The sequence below is a fragment of the Bicyclus anynana genome, chromosome 22 (assembly GCF_947172395.1).
Source record: "Bicyclus anynana chromosome 22, ilBicAnyn1.1, whole genome shotgun sequence".
NCBI lineage: Eukaryota > Metazoa > Arthropoda > Insecta > Lepidoptera > Nymphalidae > Bicyclus > Bicyclus anynana.
Window position 1 is genome coordinate 5,203,193 of NC_069104.1, and position 22,384 is coordinate 5,225,576.

The window sequence follows — 22,384 nt, forward strand, 5'->3', positions numbered from 1 at the left end:
ATGACCAATTCTTTACCACAGTAGACGAGGCCTCTGATTTGGATGAATCTACGATCACGGGAGCTTAAGACCCCATTCGCACGAGAGTTAAAAAAGCGATGCGTTAAAAACCAGCGTTGGCGGACATAGTATGAACTTACATATGGTCTATTTCCAACGCTCAAAATTAAAAATGCAACTCTGCTCGTTAAAAAAGCGTCATGTTTTAAAAACGCTGTCGTGTAAACATTATATACTTGGAAATGCTTTGTTGTTCTTTAACGTCCATTAAAAAGAAACTCTCGTGCGAATGAGGCTAAGGATTTATTTCAGCCTACGAACCCCATCGGTTCTAACCACAGAGCATAGAACGCTAAAACTAAGGCTAAAACTGACGCTAAAGCTGACGCCAAATTTGACGCTAAAGCTAACGCTGAAACTGACGCTTTAGGTTCTAACATAGTGTCACATGAGAAGCCTTTACGAGTTAGACGTTTCACCTTCTAGGTTATTCAGCCCTAAGACTGGACTTTGGCAGAACTTGCTCAAAGCACCAGTGACATTAGGAATCTACAGAAAAATTATAAAGAGGTTCCTCCTACTGGAGCACCACCTTATTTACCACCATTTGGTTGGGCTCTCCTTTTAATTATTTTTAATAGTGGTCACGAAACCACAATCGTAATAGGCAGAATCACTACCCCTTGCGCCTATCATCGATGACGTAGAATAAATAAATACACAAGGGTCAAATGATCACAAACAGTAATATTCTATTTATTATCAAAATTCGATTATTTCAAGTAGGCTCAGTTTACAAGCACTTTTGGAACGTCAGTTAACTATTTAGTACTATTATGTTATTTTAGAGCCGTGATAGCCCAGTGGATATGACCTCTGCCTCCGATTCCGGAGGGTGTGGGTTCGAATCCGGTCCGAGGCATGCACCTCCAACTTTTCAGTTGTGTGCATTTTAAGAAATTAAATATCACGTGTCTCAAACGGTGAAGGAAAACATCGTGAGGAAACCTGCATACCAGAGAATTTTCTTAATTCTCTGAGTGTGTGAAGTCTGCCAATCCGCATTGGGCCAGCGTGGTGGACTATTGGCCTAACCCCTCTCATTCTGAGAGGAGACTCGAGCTCAGCAGTGAGCCGAATATGGGTTGATGACGACGATGTTATTTTAGTTGGTTTTAAATGTGCAGCGATCACTTTTCTCGTAAGTACAGAACTCTATTGACTTGAGTTCGAACCTGCGACCTCTTAGTAATACTTCGCGATCTTTGACCATTAGTCACGGATCTTCATACACATCAACATGTTAACAGCTTCAATGATGATGTATTACTCCTTTTTGAACTTTCATCACTATCAAAACACCTTCGCGAACTTTGCTTACAGCTACTCGGTATAACTTAAGGAGGCTGCAAACGACCGAACTTGTTCGTCAATCAGGATTACATCCTACTCGTATAATTTATATATTCAATTAATATAATAATTGAAAAAATTATAGTTAATCTAATCAAACATTATAAATATCCAATATTTTGTCAATCGATCATGCTATATAGATCTCGATCTTGATCAGAAATAGCCATAGTATATTTTATTCTAATATTCCTTAAGTAACGGGATCTACTCGGTTAAAATCCTGGGGTACACGTATAGCTTACTATATTAGTTCTTAACTCGTTATTTTTCTGATTTTACTCATTGGCACTAAATAACCACAAGTCCTGGACCCTGAAGTACTATACTGTATAACTTTTGATGAATGATGAAATTTTATTAAGACAATTATAAGATTTTTGTATCGTTATAATCGTATGCCCACTAGCAACATTAACTTGTAAAAAATAAAAAAAAAAAATGAGCCGTAGACCATGCCCACTAGTAACATCACAGGCACTGGTAAAGTGTAGCGAGCCTTTAAGGGGTTTATTTAAAAAAATATCTTTGACGAACATACACGGTCGTTTACCGACACCTTAACATTTTTGCGGCGTTAGGTCTCGTAATCAAAACCAGTCATGGCCAGTGGAACTGGTGTCGCCCCCTGACCCCTGTTATGGAACGCAATTAAATTTCTACGGTCCAAATAACTGGCAGCTTGTCTTCTTAAAACGCATTATTAATCAAACATTAAACGCAAACGAAAATTAGAAATTTCGGAACTTTCATTTTCAATCTATTTAGGTAAAGTATTTATTTTAGCAATCATAGATTAAGTGGAAAGTGGATATCATTACAAAGTACGTATGTATTATATTTTAACCTATAGCGGCAATACATAAATAAAAAATAGTTTTGTCCTAAGTAACTAACTGAAAGACTGATTAAAACATATTTAGTTATAAGTAATAAAAACTGCATCCAAATTATTACCTTTTAGGTCCATTTTAATCGCAACAGTATTTTTTGAAAAAAATGCGGAACGGTTGGTCAAATACAATGTAGGTTAAAATATAATTATTTATACAAAACGGGAAACAATTAATACTTGTCTTATTATTGTGTACGACTGTACAATAATATGACAAATAGTCAAAAACATTTCAGGAGATTTACCCCTAGGTAAAGAAAAGGTAAAATAGATGTTTTAATAATACGTAAAATATTTAAAAGTATCGTCGTCGTCGTCGTTATCAACCCATATTCGGCTCACTGCTGAGCTCGAGTCTCCTCTCAGAATGAGAGGGATTAGGCCTTAGTCCACCACGCTGGCCCAATGCGGATTGGCAGACTTCACACACGCAGAGAATTAAGAAAATTCTCTGGTATGCAGGTTTCCTCACGATGTTTTCTTCACCGTTTGAGACACGTGATATTTAATTTCTTAAAATGCACATAATTTAAAAGTATCACTCACACGCAAAATATATTCGAGAGGCACACAAAAGACTATTCCCCCGATTAAAATCTGCAACGCTGTTTACTGAGTAACATATTAAATATTAAGATGGCAACAGTGATTTCGAGTCAGAGAATAGCCGACGTATCCCCACGGTATCCGAGCAAATATTTAAATTTCAATTCGAACGCATATCAATGGGGAGCCATAAGCCACCGGCGGTTGTTTTTTACGAAAAAGCCACACTGCCCGCACAGAGACAATAAAGAAAAAGGGTAAGGGGAGTGCAAAAGGCAAAAAAGAAATGAATAAACAGAATCTAGATTCGAAACACTGGCTGATTCCGAGCTGGAAACAAAAGGAGTTAGCTCCCGCTTGACCGAGATCTTGGCGTACTCGGCCGCATCTCGTTGGGGTGTTTTTTTTTTGTTCTCAACTTTGCATCCACGTGATTTCTTTCCGTGCGCATCACAATAAGACTGTCGATCGGGGACAGCAGCTATTTTTGGAAATAATTGCGTACAGCTTATTTTTGCAAGCCTTCTATTGTTGGTACATTGTTTTATTTTCAACGAGAAGTGTTAAGATTTATTACAGCTGTGATAAATATTGATTGACAAATAGACCTAATACAGTGCTAGTTTTATACAACAATAATTGTTGATATCTCTATTCCACATGACGATAATCTGGTTAAAGCTGAAAAGGAAAAAGTATCAAAATACTCAGACCTTGCTCACGAGATTACCTCCATGTACTATTATTGTTCCGATAGCTGTTTCAGTCAATGGTTTTGTATATTTTGTATGTATGTACATTGTACATTGTTAAAAGTTAAAAAAAAGAGAATCAAATAAATGAGAGTAAATAAAAATTGATTGACAAAATACTTAGATTTGACCTTTCTTACAAGAGAACCGTCCTTTGGAATATTGAGTTAAGTATTGTTGCTTCGATTGTTGTTTCAGTCAATGAACATTCGACCAACACCTTAATAAGAAGCTTTGGATGCTGCTGGATCAAGGGTAGTATAATATAGAAGACAGTGATTTTCGAGTCGGCGCGTATTGTAAGGTTCCTCACTCTAAACCGGTTGCGGACGGGTTGATTTTTTTTTTTAATTTTTTAATAGTGTTTTGTATTGGGTATATTTTTTATTATTAACATTGTTAAAAATTAAAAAAAGTACAAAAAAATAAATGAGAAAAAAATTTATTGATTGAAATATTTTCATTATATATTTTCCTACATAAATATAACTACAAGCTCAAAGATAAGAGAATCATATTACACTAGCGGATGCCCGCGACTTTGTTCACCTTTAGACCTCCTTAATCCGGCACTGTAGCAAAATCCGTTCTTAGCGGACGTTCACTATAAACTATCTCTCTTCCGAATTTCGTACTACTACGTCAAGCTATTTTCGAGATTTCGTGATGAGTGACCTTAGTATTTAATATATTAAAGAAAGATACGAGTCATCTACTAGCCTAGGGAACTTTTTCTCCAGAAGTCTATGTTTTATAATTCTTACAACCTGGGCATCTATAAGATAAAAGGGAGTCATCTACCCTCTTAGGTTACATCCACACTTATTAGTAGGTAAGATCATGGTAAAGAGCCTATTTACACATTATATTTTTTAATTTTTTGCAACACTTCTTCTTGTATATAGTAAACGGAAATATAATTTTAAAGCAGAATGCAACAGGTACAACTAACAATTTCAAAACTTCATATTGTACTTACTTATGTATTTAGTATTTACGTACATATTGCATACAGATATTGGTTTATTAAAATCAGCCATTTTAATTATCAAAACGGGCTCTTTATCACGTCGCTACTGTAAGGAAATGCCTCCATACGCTAACGGTCGATATACCAATATTGACGCGGCATTTTTACACATTAGCACTGTCGCGGAGGATAGGGTGCGTCACTTAGCAACCACTTAGCGGTGAGGGTTGCAGGTGGTCTTTGTTTAAGGAGCCCTTTAACGAGCCCTGCCTCTTTGTTGGGAGGACGCGTTAATATGCACTTAACCCATAACTGCGTTTGGAAGGATCTGATGTACCACGTTGGTCCAGTAAATAGCTTATGCGCCGCATAATTAAATAGTCTAGTCTCATTATTTATGACGCCAGGTGTCCTAGGGGAAAGGGTTTGAAGCATAGACTCACCACGCAGCTCCAGAGTTGGTTGGCAGACTTAGAATGATGATACGCGTATTTGATTTGTTTGACAGGGCAGTTGTTTAAAGAGCCTTTAACTTTAACAAGCCTTTTTTGGGAGGACGATTAAATTTGCATTTAACCCATAACAGCGTTTGGAAGGATCTGATGTACCACGTTGGTCCAGTAAATAGCTTATGCGCCGCATAATTAAATAGTCTAGTTTCATTATTTATGACGTCAGGCTTCCTTGTAGGGGAAAGGGTTTGAAGCATAGAATCACGCTGCTCCAGAGTTGGTTGGCAGACGTAGAATGATGATATTTGATTTGGTTGACAGGGTTGCAGGTGGTCTTTGTTTAACCCTTTAACAAGCCTTTGTTGGGACGACGAGTTAATATGCACTTAACCCATAACTGCGTTTGGAAGGATCTGATCTGGCCTCCTCGTAAGGGTTTGGAGTGTAGAATCACCGCGTGGCTCCAGAGTTGGTTGGCTGGAATGGTGATGTTTGATTTGAATGACACAATAGTGTGCGATACCCTTGTATAATAGGTAGGTACTAACAAGACAATACTGACAAGACTTTCTAATATTATAAAGGAGAACGTTTGTATGGATGTTTGTTATCATTCACTTTCGGTGGCATCAGCTATTTAGCTAGTTATCTATTTATAACTGTTTATAACTCAAGAATGGCTGGACTGGATTTGGCTGGCAATTGATGGAGAGGTAACTTAAAACCAGGAGACGGACATGGAATACTTAAGGCAGGGTAGTAACACGCGCGCGAAGTCGCGGGCGTTGGCTAGTAGGTAATACACAAATAAATACTAAAATGGAAGCGGGCTAAATTGTTAGAAATAGGATGAAAATCCACACCCCTTTCGGTTTCTACACAACATCGTACCACGATTAATCGCTTAGTGGTACGTCTTTGCCGGTAGGGTGGTAACTAGCCACGGCCGAAGCCTCCCACCAGCTAAGATGTACTACTTGATGTATACCACTACTACATAGATGATGACATAGTTATGAATCAAACAATATTTAATATCCTCATAGCTAAAGAAATAAAAAAAACATTGTTCCAAAGGTTAGTCACTTCCGCATCAGTTAACATTCGCAAACAAGATGATCGCATACACAGGTAACACGAGCACCGAATCCAGGACCTTAGGTAATATTTTTCCCATTCATCGATAAAGTTGTACGATGATCTAATCCTTGTTAGAGATTGCGATCATAATAATTTATGCTGCAGTAAGGCTTGTTTCCCTATTAACGTTCTTAGCATTTATGTTTATCTTACGCGTTTATTACGACTACCTTGTCAGTGCAGTTCTTAATTTATGTGCTTTGGATCACAAGGGCCCAGATTTGGACCCTAGGTGTGAAGTATTTACTTTTCTTTTTTTTTTAATAGAGTTTCAGTATTCATTCTCTGCCTAAGGTGTATGTAGGTGACGTTATGTGATCCTCCTAATCATTGTGATTAACATCTGATAGTAGTCGATGACCTCTGCCTTTGATTCAAAGGGCGTAGGTTCGAATCCGGTCCGGAGCATGCACCTCCAACTTTTCAGTTAAGTGCATTAAAAAAATATAAATATCACGAGTCTCAAGCGATGAAGAAATCATGAGAAAACCTGCATACCTGAGAATTATCTTAATTATCTACGTGTGTGTGTAGTGCCAGCGTGGTAAACTAAGGCTTAAATCATTTCATTATGAGAGGAGACTCGTGCTCAACAGCAAGCTGAATATGGGTCGTTAATGATGAGTAGTCGATAAAGAGTTCTACATATCCTTTTTACTATAAGGAGGGAAGCCTGACCTTCTAGCGGACCATTAAAATAGGCTGGTTAATGGTGATAATATTAGGCCTTTTAGTCCAGAGGTTACGTTTCGTGACTTTAGATCATAAGGTCTAAGATTCGAATTCTGGATAGGACAGGAGTGTGTATGTGTGTGTGTGTGTGTGTGTGTGTGTGTGTGTGTGTGTGTGTGTGTGTGTGTGTGTGTGTAAATTGGTACAGTTACACCTGCCCGTGCTCTTATGGTTGGTGGGAGACTTCGGCCGTGGCTAGTTACCACCCTACCGACAAAGACGTACCGCCAAGTGATTTAGCGTTCCGGTACGATGTCATGTAGAAACCGAAAGGAGTGTGGATATCATCCTACTCCTAACAAGTTAGCCCGTTTCCATCTTAGATTGCATCATCACTTACCATCAGGTGAGATTGCAGTCAAGGGCTAACTTGTAGAGAATAAAAAAAAACGTTTATCTGAATAGAATATAAAAATTGTAATGCTTGTAATAATATAACGGTAAAATTCGTAGAGCGACTTAGAACTAAGTACACTGTTCTTTCCAAATACGGTTACATTGATCTACGCAATAGTGTCAACTATGGACATGGTTTTTTGGGGAGCCTACTAAGGATTAATGTATTTTCAATAGTGTTTATTAATAAAATAAACTACGTACTCTAATGTACTATGATATACCTCTGTATAAAATTTGTCGTTTAGGTCAATAACCAGCAGCAAATAAGAACTTGAGTGCTATGTGAATCAGGGTTTGGTCAGGTGGTAATTTATTTTAACTACGTGAATCAGCGTTTGTTGCATGGCGTTAATTATTTTTTGTGTGATAATTGCAATTAAATAAGATGTCTCTATAAATCCCAAGGCCATCACAGTTAATAGTTTAAAACCACAAACTCCGGGTTGTTGGGTTATTTGAATAGGCACATTTTAGGCAAACGCGTGCCACCTTAAAAAACATCAACACTTCCCATCAGATGAGATCACGGTCAAGCGCGAGCCTATTTCATATAAAAAAACTAAGGTTAATATATAAATTAACTAGTGGACTTTAGCAAATTTCGCAAAAAAAATAGATTTTTTGGAATAAAAAGTAGCTTTTGTGTTAATCCAGGGTAATATTTATCTTCTTTTTAAATTTCAGCCTAATCGGTTTAGAAGTTGCGCCACTAAAGAGTTACAAACATGCATACAATTTGTGTTAATCCAGGGTATTATCTATCTTCTTTTTAAATTTCAGCCAAATCGGTTCAATGTTTGCGGCGTTAAAGAGTAACAAACATGCATAGTTTGCGTTTATAATATTAGTAGGATACATCTGAGCACCGAATGCCACATCCACAGTTTCCTAGTTCACCTTAATTGTTGGCCATTACGCCCTACCAGAACTAATGCACACCTTATCATAATTTGGATCGACATTCGGATGACTTTTAGATGACAAACCTGTGTTTTCTTTATACGGTTATTAATTCCGGGGCCGGATTCGTTTAAATGGTGACATTATGGCGGTTCAGTGAACTTGGAAACATTTGGAATATTTATAAATAAGTAATAAAAGATGCAGCAGCGAAGATAGCCCAGTGGTTATGATATCTGCCTTTGATTCGGAGGGCGTAGGTTTTAATTCGGTCCGGGGCTTACACCTACAACTTTCCATTTAGAGTCCTGTGTGTCCTGTGTGGGTTTTAGTCCTGCGGTTAACCTATTCGACTTCGGATCACAAATACCTAGTGTGAAGTTAGGACTTCCTTTTCTTACTTAGGAGTTAGATTTTCCTTTTTTTAAGAAATTTTTAACTACAGCCAAGAGTTAACAGGTTGGTTAACTGCGAAGAGTTTGTCGGTTATAGACAATGATTTTTTCCTAACATCAAATGATACTTGTTACATCATTTATTACTTAAAAATGTGTAGAAAAATTAAAATCTTTTCACTTTATAATTCCAGTCTTATCACAAAACCGACCAAACTATCTAGAATGCAGTTACAACGGCCCATATCATAGACAACGCGCGCCCATATCTCCACTGTTACCATAAACAAGAGAACAAATACAATTCGCATACACCGACGATTCAATAACTTGCTATAATCACACAATTAATTTCACCACTTGCAATGTTACCTTATCAAAGTCATCTAAGACCATAGCGGTTGGGTCATCGACGCATTTACTTGAATCTATTGTTTGAACCAACCTAACTATAAAAGTCACGGTGCTTCCATATTGGCATATTGCAAACCCTACATAGTTCGAACCTAATGACCTATGACATTTCAACCGATAGTTTTGTCCCACTCGTTCGCGGTAGGTGGGACGCGTATAGCGTGATACAATATCTCCTCGTTTTGTTCGATTTATAAGTGGTTAGGATTCCGAATATCTACTGTTTCTCATATTGTTTCTTTAGTGGCGACGGGCTGTTTGCTTTTGTTGCGAATGACGGTGTAAAGCTGGAAGCACATTATCTGATCATTCAAGACTGCTGTAATTAAATTATTTGTTGTGTGTACGAGCTTTACTAAAATTTAAAGAGATAAATTAGAATATAATTATGATGTCCTATCCTTTACCTATCGAGTGAAATTGGGAATCTACTTAAACTAATATTATAAAGCTGAAGAGTTTGTTTGTTTGATTGAACACGTCAATCTCAGGAACTACTGGTCCAATTTGAAAAATTCTTTCAGTGTTAGATAGCCCATTTATCGAGAAAAGCTATAGGCTATATATTATCCCCGTATTTCTACGGAAACGAGAACTACGCGGGTGTAACTCCGCGGCGTCAGCTAGTGCTTTATAAGCAATAGATATTTTCTAATGAATTGTCTCTGGTCTAGTTTACCTATACTATTAATATTTGGCTATGTGAGTTCACGTTAATCCCCGAATTTAGGTATCTACTGCATTTTCACGTATAGACAAAAATTACAGCTCCATAGGTTGTCATCAATTGTAAATTATAATATTGTATCAATTTTTTTAAAAGAGCAACTGTTGAGTTTCTTGCCGGTTTCTTCTTAGCAGAACCTGCCTTCCGGACCGGTGGTAGAATCTTTACAAATAGTCAACTGACGTGTCAAAAGTGCTTGTAAACTGAGCCTACTTGAAATAAATGATTTTTGATTTGATAGATGGAAACGAAGTTATCCAAATCATTTGATTCCTTGCTATTGATATCACTGTCATTGATAGCTCAACTTCGTCCCACCTAGAACTTTGTGGCTGTAACTTGATATAAAATCTATTCAAACTTACTTACTTCATATTCTTTTATTTCAAGTAGGTAGTCTTTGTTTACAAATACTTTTGATACGCCAGATTTCGGATTTGACTATTCTTAGAGACACTGCCACGAGTTTGGTGATCAAGTACAAAAAGAGCCGGCAAGAAACTTAACAGTTCCTATCCTATCTTTCAAGTTTGAACAAACTGCACATAGTGTGCAAAATTACATCATACAAGTAAACCCTTCAACGTTAGAAGCCTATTTTTCCACCTCACCTCCCTCTTTATAAGTGAGTTGATTTCCGCTTAGCTTAGACACACGCTCCTTTAATGCGGGTTTTTTTTTAATTTAGATTTAGGGTTGACGGATTTAGGGTGATAATATTATTAGATATCAATGTTAATGATTGGGCGACATACCGTGCTCTCCGAGGCACGGTTGTATACCACCAACTCTCCATCTTTGGATCTAGTGTTTTGCACATAGTGTGCAAAATTATACCAAAATCAATTCATCGCGGACAAATGCTGCGACAAAAACTTTATTAACAAAGTTTATTCAATATCAATAGAACAGTTACGGTGCACAATAAATCAATTTTGAGACGCAGAACTAAACTGGCTCAGTTATTTAGCCATCGATAACCCATATACGGGCGCGTTCTAAATCACGAAGCCTTTTAAGAACCTGGCCCCGACAAGCTACAAGTGGTATTTCAAAAATTTGACGATTTCCTACAGGCGTATTTATCTTTACCAAAGCAAATGTATATAGTGCAAACTTCGTCGTCATCAACCCATATTCGGCTCACTGCTGAGCTCGAGTCTCCTCTCAGAATGAGAGGGGTAAGACCAATAGTCCACCACGCTGGCCCAATGCGGAATGGCAGACTTCACACATGCAGAGAATTAAGATAATTCTCTGGTATGCAGGTTTCCTCACGATGTTTTTCTTCACCGATTGAGACACGTGATATTTAATTTCTTAAAATGCACACAACTGAAAAGTTGGAGGTGCATGCCACGGACCGGATTCGAACCCACACCCTCCGGAATCGGATGCAGAGGTCATATCCACTGGGCTTTCACGGCTCATAGCAAACTTATATTCCTTTAATTCTGTTCAATAATAGCAAATGCCCAGCGCTTTTATACGCGTAGTTTTCGTTTCTGAGAGAATACGGGGGTAAAATATAGCTTAAGTAGCAAGCTACTAGCAAATAACCTGACTTTTTAATGGTGAAAGAATTTTCAAAATCGGTTCAGTAGACACCGCTATAAACTTATAACAAACTGTATCTCTGAATAATATTAGTATACAATACAAGGATATCATACCAGGTTACACACAAACATCAATAATATGCGTCAGGCGAACTGACAGATATGAGGAGATAATATAAAGCCAATATAGCCTTCCTCGATAAATAGGCTATCTAACACTAAAAGAATTTTTCAAATCGGACCAGTAGTTCCTGAGATTAAGCGCGTTAAATCAATCAAACAAACAAATTCTTCAGCTTTATAATATTAGTACAAATAGTAAGTATGTATATGTATGTTGTTTATGTCAAAAAAAAATCAAATGAAAAAAACGATAGGTATAATAAATAAGTGAGAGTAAAATAAACGTTCAAGTAAAAGTAATACCACAGTAAAGATATACAAATACTACAATAACAGCTAATAATAATAATAATAATAATAATAAAATCCTTTATTCAGCTAAAAAATACAAATTAAAAAAGAAGAAATTACAAACTAATACTAACAGAGCTTACAAACTACTTAAAGATACCTACTTAAATTACAAAGTTCCTCTGTCTGTACTTAGTATAATAATGTAATAAAGAAATTCAGCTGAAAGGGGCGCTGCCTCAGCTCGATACTACATACCTACGCTTATCTTCTAGATATATGTAAATGCAGGGTGCAATACTAATAAGATAAACTGTATCTTTATAGTTTACACAATCAAGGCGTTGCTTGTACGCAACAAGATCTCTATAAATTATAAAGGCACTAAAACAAAGTGTATGCAAGAAATTTTCATAACCCTTTTCATGTCGATTGAATTTTAAACGTTTTAGACTAACTGGGACACATAGACCCTATCGAGAGTTAGAGAGTAAGAGTATCGAGGTACGACTAGAGGTTTACCTACTTTATGTAAGTGCAAAAGTCATCATTGATTTTATAGAAGGTCTGACACAGACATGATACCCTGTTAAATTTTAAGTTAGATATAATTATTATTTTGTTGCCCTATTATATTTATTTTACCTTAAACTAGATATTAATTATGACGCGTCAAAAGATCTCTTCAAATTTCACGGGCTCAAAAAACTTATTTGGAAAAATTCATTTACATTATTTTTCAAAGTGTGTTTCATAGTTTAGGATACTTTACATTGGTGGTTTTATGACTACTATAGTTTAGCTCAGACTTTAGAAGAGCAGTACATGCGCATCGCGTAATGTACGAAACACTGTACTTACAAGCGTAAACTAATAATTATGACAACGTGTTATGATCGAAATGAGGAAATCCGCAGAAGAACCAAAGTCACTGACATAGCTCAACGTGTCGCGAAGCTGAAATGGTAATGGGCGGGGCACATAGTTTGAAGAGCCGATGGCCGTTGGGGTCCCAAGTTGCTGGAATGGCGGCCCCGCACGAGAAAGCGCAGTGTTGGTCGACCCCTCACCAGGTGGACTGACGACATCAAGCGAGTCGCAAGTATTCGCTGGATGCAGGCGGGTCAGGATCGTGATGTTTGAAAGTCCCTACAAAAAGTCTACGTCCTCCAGTGGACGTCCATCGGCTGACATGATGATATTAAGAAGAAACACGTCATACCTTCATAAATAACTGTATTTACTAGTAAAAGAAATCGAGGTTACAATTTTAAGAAAATCCGTCTATGTTCAAATAAATATAATCATTTCACGAGGGTCAATTAGACCGTACCTAGTTAATGGGAGGTTAATTTTTAATAATACTCATCACATTGGAGGATTTATAGACCATCATGCAAAGTGAAATCATTCATCCACTAAACGAGGCATTACCTAATGCCCGTTACAAGACTTTTGACAAATAATAGCATAAAAATTATACACCAAAATGTGTCCAATCACTGAGCCAAAGTGGATGTAATCATTTTAAATATACGCCCTTAGTACAAAATTATTGAGCCGTTGAACACTGTAATTTGTTCTTTGATCGTAAAACGATGTGTACATTCCTTATAAAATGTTGGGGTGTGTCGAAATTAGGAATACAATTTTCACTTTTATGTATGTGTGTGATACGGTGCATTATTGCATAAAGATTTTTGCGATTGGCTTAAATAGTTGCAAGGTGTGCATTGATTTGTAATAGAGAAGTGTATGTATATGTTGACAATCAATTATCTTACAAAGATGTAGAAATTTTCACACGTTTATAAGCGTTTGCCTATAACAATCGACAACGACTGACGTACTTTATTATTTACTTCATCAGAATATTTTCGAACATTGCAAAGTACAGACTTGTCTTTCTTGGATGTTTTGGATATGTAGGTTGGCTGATAGATAATTTTCGGGTAGTAGAATCACTATCTTTGTTACCAAATTATTCCAAAACGGATAGACCGACTTTTATGAAATATTTTGTGATATAGGGTAGGTGCAAGAATCGGTTAACATGTATTATTATACCCCTAAATGATAAGGAAAATTTAAAAGGCAAAACAACATTAGCCGAGTCAGATAATCTAATAAATGTATAAAATTCTCGTGTCGCGGTGCTTACCAAACTCCTCCGAAACTGCTGGACCGATTTTGATAAAATTTTGTGTGCAAAGAATCGGCTAATATCAACTTTCATACCATAATTTTAATTATATGAGATGTATATTATTTTATATTTGGAAAACCAAAAAAACATTAGCCGAGTCAGCTAATCTAATAAATGTATAAAATTCTCGTGTAGCGATGCTTGTTACCAAACTCCTCCGAAACTGCTGGACCGATTATGATAAAGTTTTGTGTGCCAAGAATCGGCCAACATCAACTTTCATACCTCTAAGTAAATGATCTGATAAGGCAAAACAAAGTTTGCCACTTTTCAAAGGTGCTTGTAAGTTATCTTACTACTATTACGTACTATAATATTAATTAAATTTTATATTTGGAAAATCAAAAACAAATAGTTCTATACATACCTATAATATACTTCTAAAAAATCAGTTATAATTAAGTTATTGCCTTTTAAGAAGACACCCACTTTTTACGACACTGGCAGAGCACGTCGGATTGGTCATTCCATTTATGGCAGGCGATAAATTACTCGAGACTTGTATCTCTGAAGATGGTATGCTAAAAAAGTATCCAAACAGATCATAATTACGACAGCGCCAATCCGAGAAACGTATTCCAAAATGCTCCTGATTTGGAAAGGGGAGGGGCTACTGTAGTAAACTAGGTATTGAAACCACGAGAATGAATATTAGAGATATCAGTCCACTAAGAATAATTAGAATCAATAATATGACTAATTTATGATAGAGCTCTTTCAGGGGGGTATTCGGTATCGCCATATTTTCGTCTTCTGCCCAGCAAAGTCGCTATCATCGCAGACATACAAAATACAAATATTCGTTAGACTTTACTAACCTTCAAAAGGCTGTTTCTACTGAGAAGAGCAAGCAACTCATATACTTTACCTACTTATATTAAGACAATTAATAAGTTGAATATCTTTGAAGAGAACGCAAAGCATCACAAAATAACTGTCAGGCATTATTTGTTTGAAAATTCATATACAATCAGGTTAATTCACATGGAATTTACAGATAAGGCGGAAAATCTATATTATTATGATATATTTATGGTTATTCTCAATATATCAATGCTAAAGTTCATGAGGATCGATCTTAATATTTATTTACCATTGTTTCAGGTTAAACGCTGGCACGGAGAGCCTGGCGTGCCAATGATGCCAACTGTAGGGGCCCCGGGGGACGCCAGTCAGAGCGTGCCAGTGATACATCCGCCTTGCCATCATGTTCACGAGGTTTGTACCTTCCCTACCTAACCAGTGTTCCCAACTGTAGGGGCTTCAGGAGACACCAGTCAAAGTGTGCCAGTGATACATTCACCATCATCATCATCATCATCATCATCATATCAGCAGGGGATGCCAGACAAAGCGTGCCAGTGATTCATACACCTCGAGATAATGTTCACGAGGCGTGTACCTTCCAAACCCAGTCAGTGTTGCCAGAGCCGTTATCGGAGATTTGGAGGACGCTAATACTTACACTTGCAATCTCTTGGAGCTATAAAAAAGTAATATTATGCAGTTAAAAGTTAAAAGAATCAAACTGCTATGAAGGAAACTTAAAACCTATAGGGCATCCACTTTTTCAAGAAGCAATACTAAACTATATATAGAAAAACCTTGAATGTCTGAGGTGCGTAGAGATAGTTCATCACTCCTGTTTACATAAGACAACTACGTAAATTAGTAAAGGCTACTAAGTAAATTTGGCAAGTTCTATGAAAAATGTCTGTACTTTTCAGAATGACTTTTATTTCACAACAATTTTCACAAACGTCTAATCATTTCGTCATAATTGACAAGTGCGTATCGTGTCAATTTGATTATTTGGGTTTTGCTACGTAACGGTTTATTTGTTACGTTTATATATCCTTGGGTCCAGGAACAAAATATTTTCTCAAACAAATTCATGATTATAATACTCAATCTTTGTATATTTGATAAACTTTATATTATAACTTTATAATTATCAACCCATATTAGGCTTACTGCTGAGCTCAAGTCTCCTCTCAGAATGAGAGGGGTTAAGCCAATAGTCCACCACGCCGGCCCAATACGGTTTGGCATACTACACACACGCACAATTTAGAAAATTCTCTGGTATGGAGGTTTCCTCACGATGTTTTCCTTCTCCGTTAGAGAGACGTGATATATAATTTCTTAAAATGCACACAAGTGAAAAGTTGGAGGTGCATGCCGGATCGGATTCGAACCTACACCCTCCGGAATCGGAAGCAGAGGTCATATCGACTGGGCTATCACGGCTCTTAATTAATTACTTTTTCTTAATTGGCAAGTATATTATTTAAATTCAAGGCAACGTTGTAGAAGGTCTATTTGGTGTGCAAGTAATATAGAGACAATATCTTTTTCGTAAATCTGAAGCAGTTACAAAGTCATATTTTCTTTAAAATTGTATTAACAACATAATCCAACATTATATTCGGTACAAAGTCACGACATCGGCGTCGGATTGAGTAGTACGTTAATAAATTGGACAAATAAGTTTAAAAATATTTTTTCTTAAAATAATATTTGAGTTTACTTATGTTTTTACGTTTGTTTACCCTTTTACTTCCTTTGCTGTGTTTTTACGCTAAGTTAAAGTTTAATTGTAATATTAACGGAGTATAAAATAAAAAGAATCAATATCATTAAATATTTACTTATGTATCATTAGCAAAAGAGATTTGGAATACAAAAAAGACAAACCAAAATCTTACTAGAATAAAAACTTCTAATAAAACTTTAGTTTTTATTCTATTAAATTAAAGTAAAACTGTTAAAGCAATTTTCCGACTATCCAAAAACAACTTCTTAATTCTTCTAGGCTAACGCGCTTCATCTAAGGCCTCATCATTGCTTTCCATCAGGCTTGATTGTGGTCAAGCGTAAGCCTATATATACTACAAAAAAAAACTAAAAGTTCAAGTTTTACTTTTAATGAATTTTATTTTCTTTAGAATAAAATTTACAGTTTTCCGTATCATAAATCATAAATCATTTAATAATGTGACGTATGTCTACTAAATATGTTAAATTAATTAGTAAGTATATTAAATATAAGGTAAGTACACACTAGTTCACGTTACAACACTTTGTATACTACAAAGTTAGCACTTCCGACGTCAGTGTAAACATGGCGGGCTTGTATGAAACGTCATTATTTAGCACGTTTAGTGAGTTTCATAAAACCTATAATATTCTGTCTACTTGACTACCAATTGAAATCGAGAACATTGTTTAGTTATACCGAAATAAGTATAGGTATATGTAAGTATAAGTCTCATTAACCGCGTGGCTAAGAGACTCTAATTCGTGAGTTCTGAGGTTCGATCTCCAAGCGTTAGACTATTTTAGTATGCATTCCCAACACTACTCGCTAGTAGTAGGAGCTAGTAAAAGTAGTTGGAAGTGTGGTTAATCTGTCGTTAGTTAAGATAAGTGCTTTGCTCCGTAATAAAGATCCCTTTTGCTTCGTAATAAACACGATAATTGTAATGTTGGCTATTTTTGATATCTCTATAATTTTAATTACCTTGGTCCCTTATAAAAACCATGCCAAGAAAGTAAATTAAGTGACAACTTTTTATTTTTAAATAAGTTATTCATTCCTTTTTTATTTTTTTGCCTTTTTAGAGTAGTAAGTTGCTTCTGAACTGTTCAAGATTACTTCTTCATCTTCTTTTTTAACCAATTTTTACAGATACACCACTGTTTTTATCTTTACATTTACCATATTAATATACTCTCAAATAGGCTAGTTGACACTTTTTTTAATGGTCTTAAAATATTCATTATACTTCTAATAGTTCTAGTATCTCGAAAAAAAAAAATGTTTTGAGACGTGATTATATGAAAATTTCAATTTATAAATATTTTTTTCAAAATACGAGTCAATATTTCAACTGATTAATGACGTCACTATAACAAATCCCTTACAAACGGAGCGTTTGACAAAAATATCATTTAATAAATATTAGTTTAACGTTTAGTACACATTGTGACGTCACAACTTGGACGACAGCGTTTTTGACGTTTGGTTTTTTTTTTTTTTCTTAACAAGTTAGCCCTTGACTACAATCTCACCTGATGGTAAGTGATGATGCAGTCTAAGATGGAAACGGGCTAACTTGTTAGGAGGAGGATGAAAATCCACACTCCTTTCGGTTTCTACACGACATCATACCGGAACGCTAAATCGCTTGGCGGTACGTCTTTGCCGGTAAGGTGGTAACTAGCCACGGCCGAAGCCTCCCACCAGCCAGACCTGGACCAATTAAGAAAATCTCAATCTGCCCAGCCGGGGATCGAACCCAGGACCTCCGTTTTGTAAATCCACCGCGCATACCACTGCGCCACGGAGGCCGTCAAAAGTTGTTGATTTTTAAATTAAGTTTTTAAGGAATCCTTAACTTTTATTATTTAATATCGATATATTTCGGACCCTTATCCCATGAAGGTACTACACGAAATTAATATTGTTTATATTAAATTTGATATGAGTCAAGTTATTATCGTTCTCTATACTGATTACTGAGATAGAGAACAGTTTACGATTCAGAGTTTCTCACATTCCAAAGGCTCTGGAAGCTGCTGAGTGACAGAATGGCGATTACATTTTGGTGATGCAATAAATAGATAAATGTATGAGCAGAATTTAATAATAATTATAGATTCGACATGGCAGGTTTAATGTTGAGGTTTAGTCGTAAAATGTATCTTCGAGCACTAGATCGAATTATGCAATTTACTGTCATTACTATTTCGTACCAACCAGCTGGACTATTCACTGATTTGGTCTTTATTAACAACCTATTAAAATAAACATCAAATCAACTGAGAAATGTCATCTACCTACTGTATGATATCTACGATGGGTTCAGTAGGCAACGAATGACATTTGTTACATAGAATCTCAATTTCGTATATGCCAACTAACATTCGTCAATGTTAGTGAATTAGCTTGCAAATTGTTCTTTATTACCTTTAGGTATAAATTTAAAAAGTTAATTACTTAATTACTATTCGCAGTTATTTTTCTTTTTATCTAAATTAGGTTACATATTGAGTAAAAGATATAAAATTGATGAAAAACTACGCCTATAAAATAATAAAAAGGTCACATGGCATGCAAGGAATATGCCCTTTAATTTCTTGTCGACACTTTTTAGTAGAATCTGCCTTCCAAACCGGCAGTAGATTCACTATAAACAGAAAAAAGTAGAAGATTTAAAAGTGATTTTTTAAAAGTAGAAGATTTAAAAGTGATTTCACTTTTGAAACTTTTGTTAATATGTATAAAGTATTATACTAACGAATTTGTAAATACGCTTATCATATATCATTATTTTTTTTTAAATTAACATGGAAGCGGGCTAACCTGATAGGAGGAGGATGAAAATCCACACCCTTTTCGGTTTACACACCTAGCGGTTATCGGAACGTTTTTGACGGAAGGCTGCTTACGAGCCCATTAGACCTAGACTAATTAAGAAAACCTCAATCGGCCTAGCCGGGAATCGAAGCCAGAACCTCCATCTTGTAAATCCACCACGCATACTACTGCGCCTCTTCTGCGTCTCGTCAAAAATGGTTATAAAGGCATAGGTATTTAGCATGTGCCTGTGTCTGCACCGGCAAGCATAATTTTAAACCTATAGTACACAGTATTGCTGGTTAGTAGTACAGTACAGTAGTACTTCTTCAATCATGCTTTGGCACAAACAGCTCTACTAAGTACTAATACAGAACATGTAAATAGAGTAATATACATATAGAGTTTTGACCCACCACGCTCCGATAATACGAATTGGCGGGCAAGCCTACAGTTCTTATTTAAACGTTAATATCCTCAGTTGATTTATCGGACGCAGTCCGAATGTTCCGCGCATAACTCAAATTGTCTCAACGTTTTTTGTACGCCACAAACCACTCAAAATAACGTAATGCGCGTAAGACCATTACAAGCCTGAAGGTAACTGCACACCAAAAGCTATAATAACAAAATATCTGATGCAATAAGCAAGATTATGAATAAAATTAAGTTGGTTTCTCGAAAGATACATAATTGAAATTGCGCATTATTATCTTATCTTATCTTTTGCTAATTATAATATATTTTAAGTGCATAAATTTTATTTTCAGTGAAGCTAACTTTTTAATTGTCGTTACTAAACAGAAGTGTTGTAAATATACATCAAGTTGCTTGAACTCCAAGTTCGATATTGAGGAACATTTATTAATAATAGGTAATAAATTGAGTGAATGTACTTTAACTAAATGTTAATTTCGCTCAACTGTAAATATAGAGTAGATATAGTACTGAGTCGTCATCAACCCATATTCGGCTCACTGCTGAGCTCGAGTCTCCTCTCAGAATGAAAGGGGTTAGGCCAATAGTCCACCACGCTGGCCCAATGCGGATTGGCAGACTTCACACACGCAGAGAATTAAGATAATTCTTGGGAATAAAAGCACCTACCTGCCACTAATCATTTATACTGTGAGTCAGTCTGGAGTGTATGATTTCCTGATAATCAAAGTGCAGTGTGCTACCAAGGTTTGTTTAACTCTGAGATATGTTTCTAGCGAATGTTCTTCTCAAAGTATTGTTATTGATGAGGAGATCTTATTTGGAGCGCTTGCCTAGAAGATCTCAAGCGATTCTTAAATAAAAATAAACATATAGCATCAGCTTATGCATGGAAGCCCGGCTTTAACCTCGTTCGCTCAATGCGAGCTATTTATATTAGGTTAGGGATGACTTGCTCTTATTGTAGCGACTAAAAGGCATTCGGCTTTTTCATCGAGCATTCCGAAATTACTAGACGACATCTATTGTTGGCATGCCGGATTCTATTTGATATTGAGTTTTTGAACTAATTTTGATAATTAATAATAAATATAAAATAGATAATAATTAATATAAAAAGGCTATTTGTATATCAATTACTAATCCACAATTTTACGTTTTATGATTTCAATATTTTTTTTTTGTCTATTAATATCCAACTGACTTTTATGTTACTAAGATATCATATGACTACCTCCGTGGCGCAGTGGTATGCGCGGTGGATTTACAAAACGGAGGTCCTGGGTTCTATCCCCGGCTGGGCCGATTAAGATTTTCTTAATTGGTCCAGGTCTGGCTGGAGGGAGGCTTCGGCCGTGGCTAGTTAACCACCCTAACGGCAAAGACGTACCGCCAAGCGATTTAGCGTTCCGGTACGATGTCGTGTAAAAACTGAAAAGGGGTGTGGATTTTCATCTTCCTAACAAGTTAGCCTGCTTCCATCTTAGACTGCATCATCACTTACCATCAGGTGAGATTGTAGTCAAGGGCTAACTTGTAAAGAATAAAAAAAACATGGATATAAGGTATTGGATTCGAACTCTTGATCGGCTCAATTTAGGTAGTTATCTTCTAAATTGGCTCTGATTTGGTTTGATGGATAAACTTTTTTCAAAAAAAGGATATTAAACGAATTAACCTTAACTCGGATTGTGTTGACACTTATCATCAAGAAATATCAGTTTATGGTTAATTTAGGGTTAAATAAAAAAAAACAGTTATTTCTATAAATTAAAAAAAACAATAATACAACCCCTGCATGTTCTAAACTGTTGGCACATGTAATAATGTTGTAATGTTTAAAGTTATTTTTAAAGTGTTGCATAAATAATAATGTATTGTGTTAATACAAATAGGTAATCTTGCTTTTTAAAAAATATTATTAATTTTACTTCTAAAAATATAAATAAAATACATATCAGCAAAAATATATAAGCAGCAAAATAAATTAAATACACAAAATTAGCGTTATTAAATTTATCGTAATTTAATTTCAATGAGGACCATCATAATTTGTATGTAAAATCGTAGTGTATTTCAGAGCAATTTAAATGGGATAAGCGATTCAAGAATGTCATTTCATTAAATCCGTATCCCGTAGAGTTGCATCATCCATCCATTAATCATACACTTCTACAAGTTATAGTGTAAGAGTCAGTTGCAACTTTACGTTATAGTTTTACGTTGTGTTGTGGTTAGTATTTGTTGGTGAAATTTTGTGTGCATATCGGGTAGGTTTGATAATCATATTTTATACCCCTCTAGGGATAGGGTAGGGTAGGGGAAAAGCGCACATAAGTCGTAGCTAGACTGGGTCCGCTAGTTTTGTAATAATTGTCATCACAATTTTCACCATTAATTTTTTTATATTTTGAATTTTCATATTTTTAGTGATATATTATCATAACAATGGAACCCTGCCTTCCAAGCCTTTAGTAAAGAGAGATAGAAAAAATTTAAAAGTGATTTTCGACAAAGCTTGCTTTAAATAAATAAATGAATTTTATTGCGTTTAAGACTTAAAACGACTTCAAAAAAAGGAGGCGACTCTCAATTTGACGCGTATATTTGTTTTAATGTTTGTTTCCTCATAATTTCGTCATTTTTTAACCATTTTTTTTTGTTTGAAAG

The 22,384-nt window shown here is 35.8% G+C and overlaps 1 protein-coding gene across 2 annotated transcripts in view; it reads left to right on the top strand.

The window, feature by feature from the left end:
* The window catches only part of LOC112046622 (PAS domain-containing protein cky-1-like), a 189,075-nt gene that overhangs the window by 6,527 nt on the left and 160,164 nt on the right, over window positions 1-22,384 (top strand). For both annotated transcript variants that reach the window (XM_052888478.1, XM_052888477.1), the window contains exon 2: window positions 15,019-15,132. In XM_052888478.1, the coding sequence (XP_052744438.1) occupies window positions 15,122-15,132 (11 nt within the window). In that variant the 5' untranslated portion in view covers window positions 15,019-15,121. The remainder of the gene's footprint in view (window positions 1-15,018; window positions 15,133-22,384) is intronic.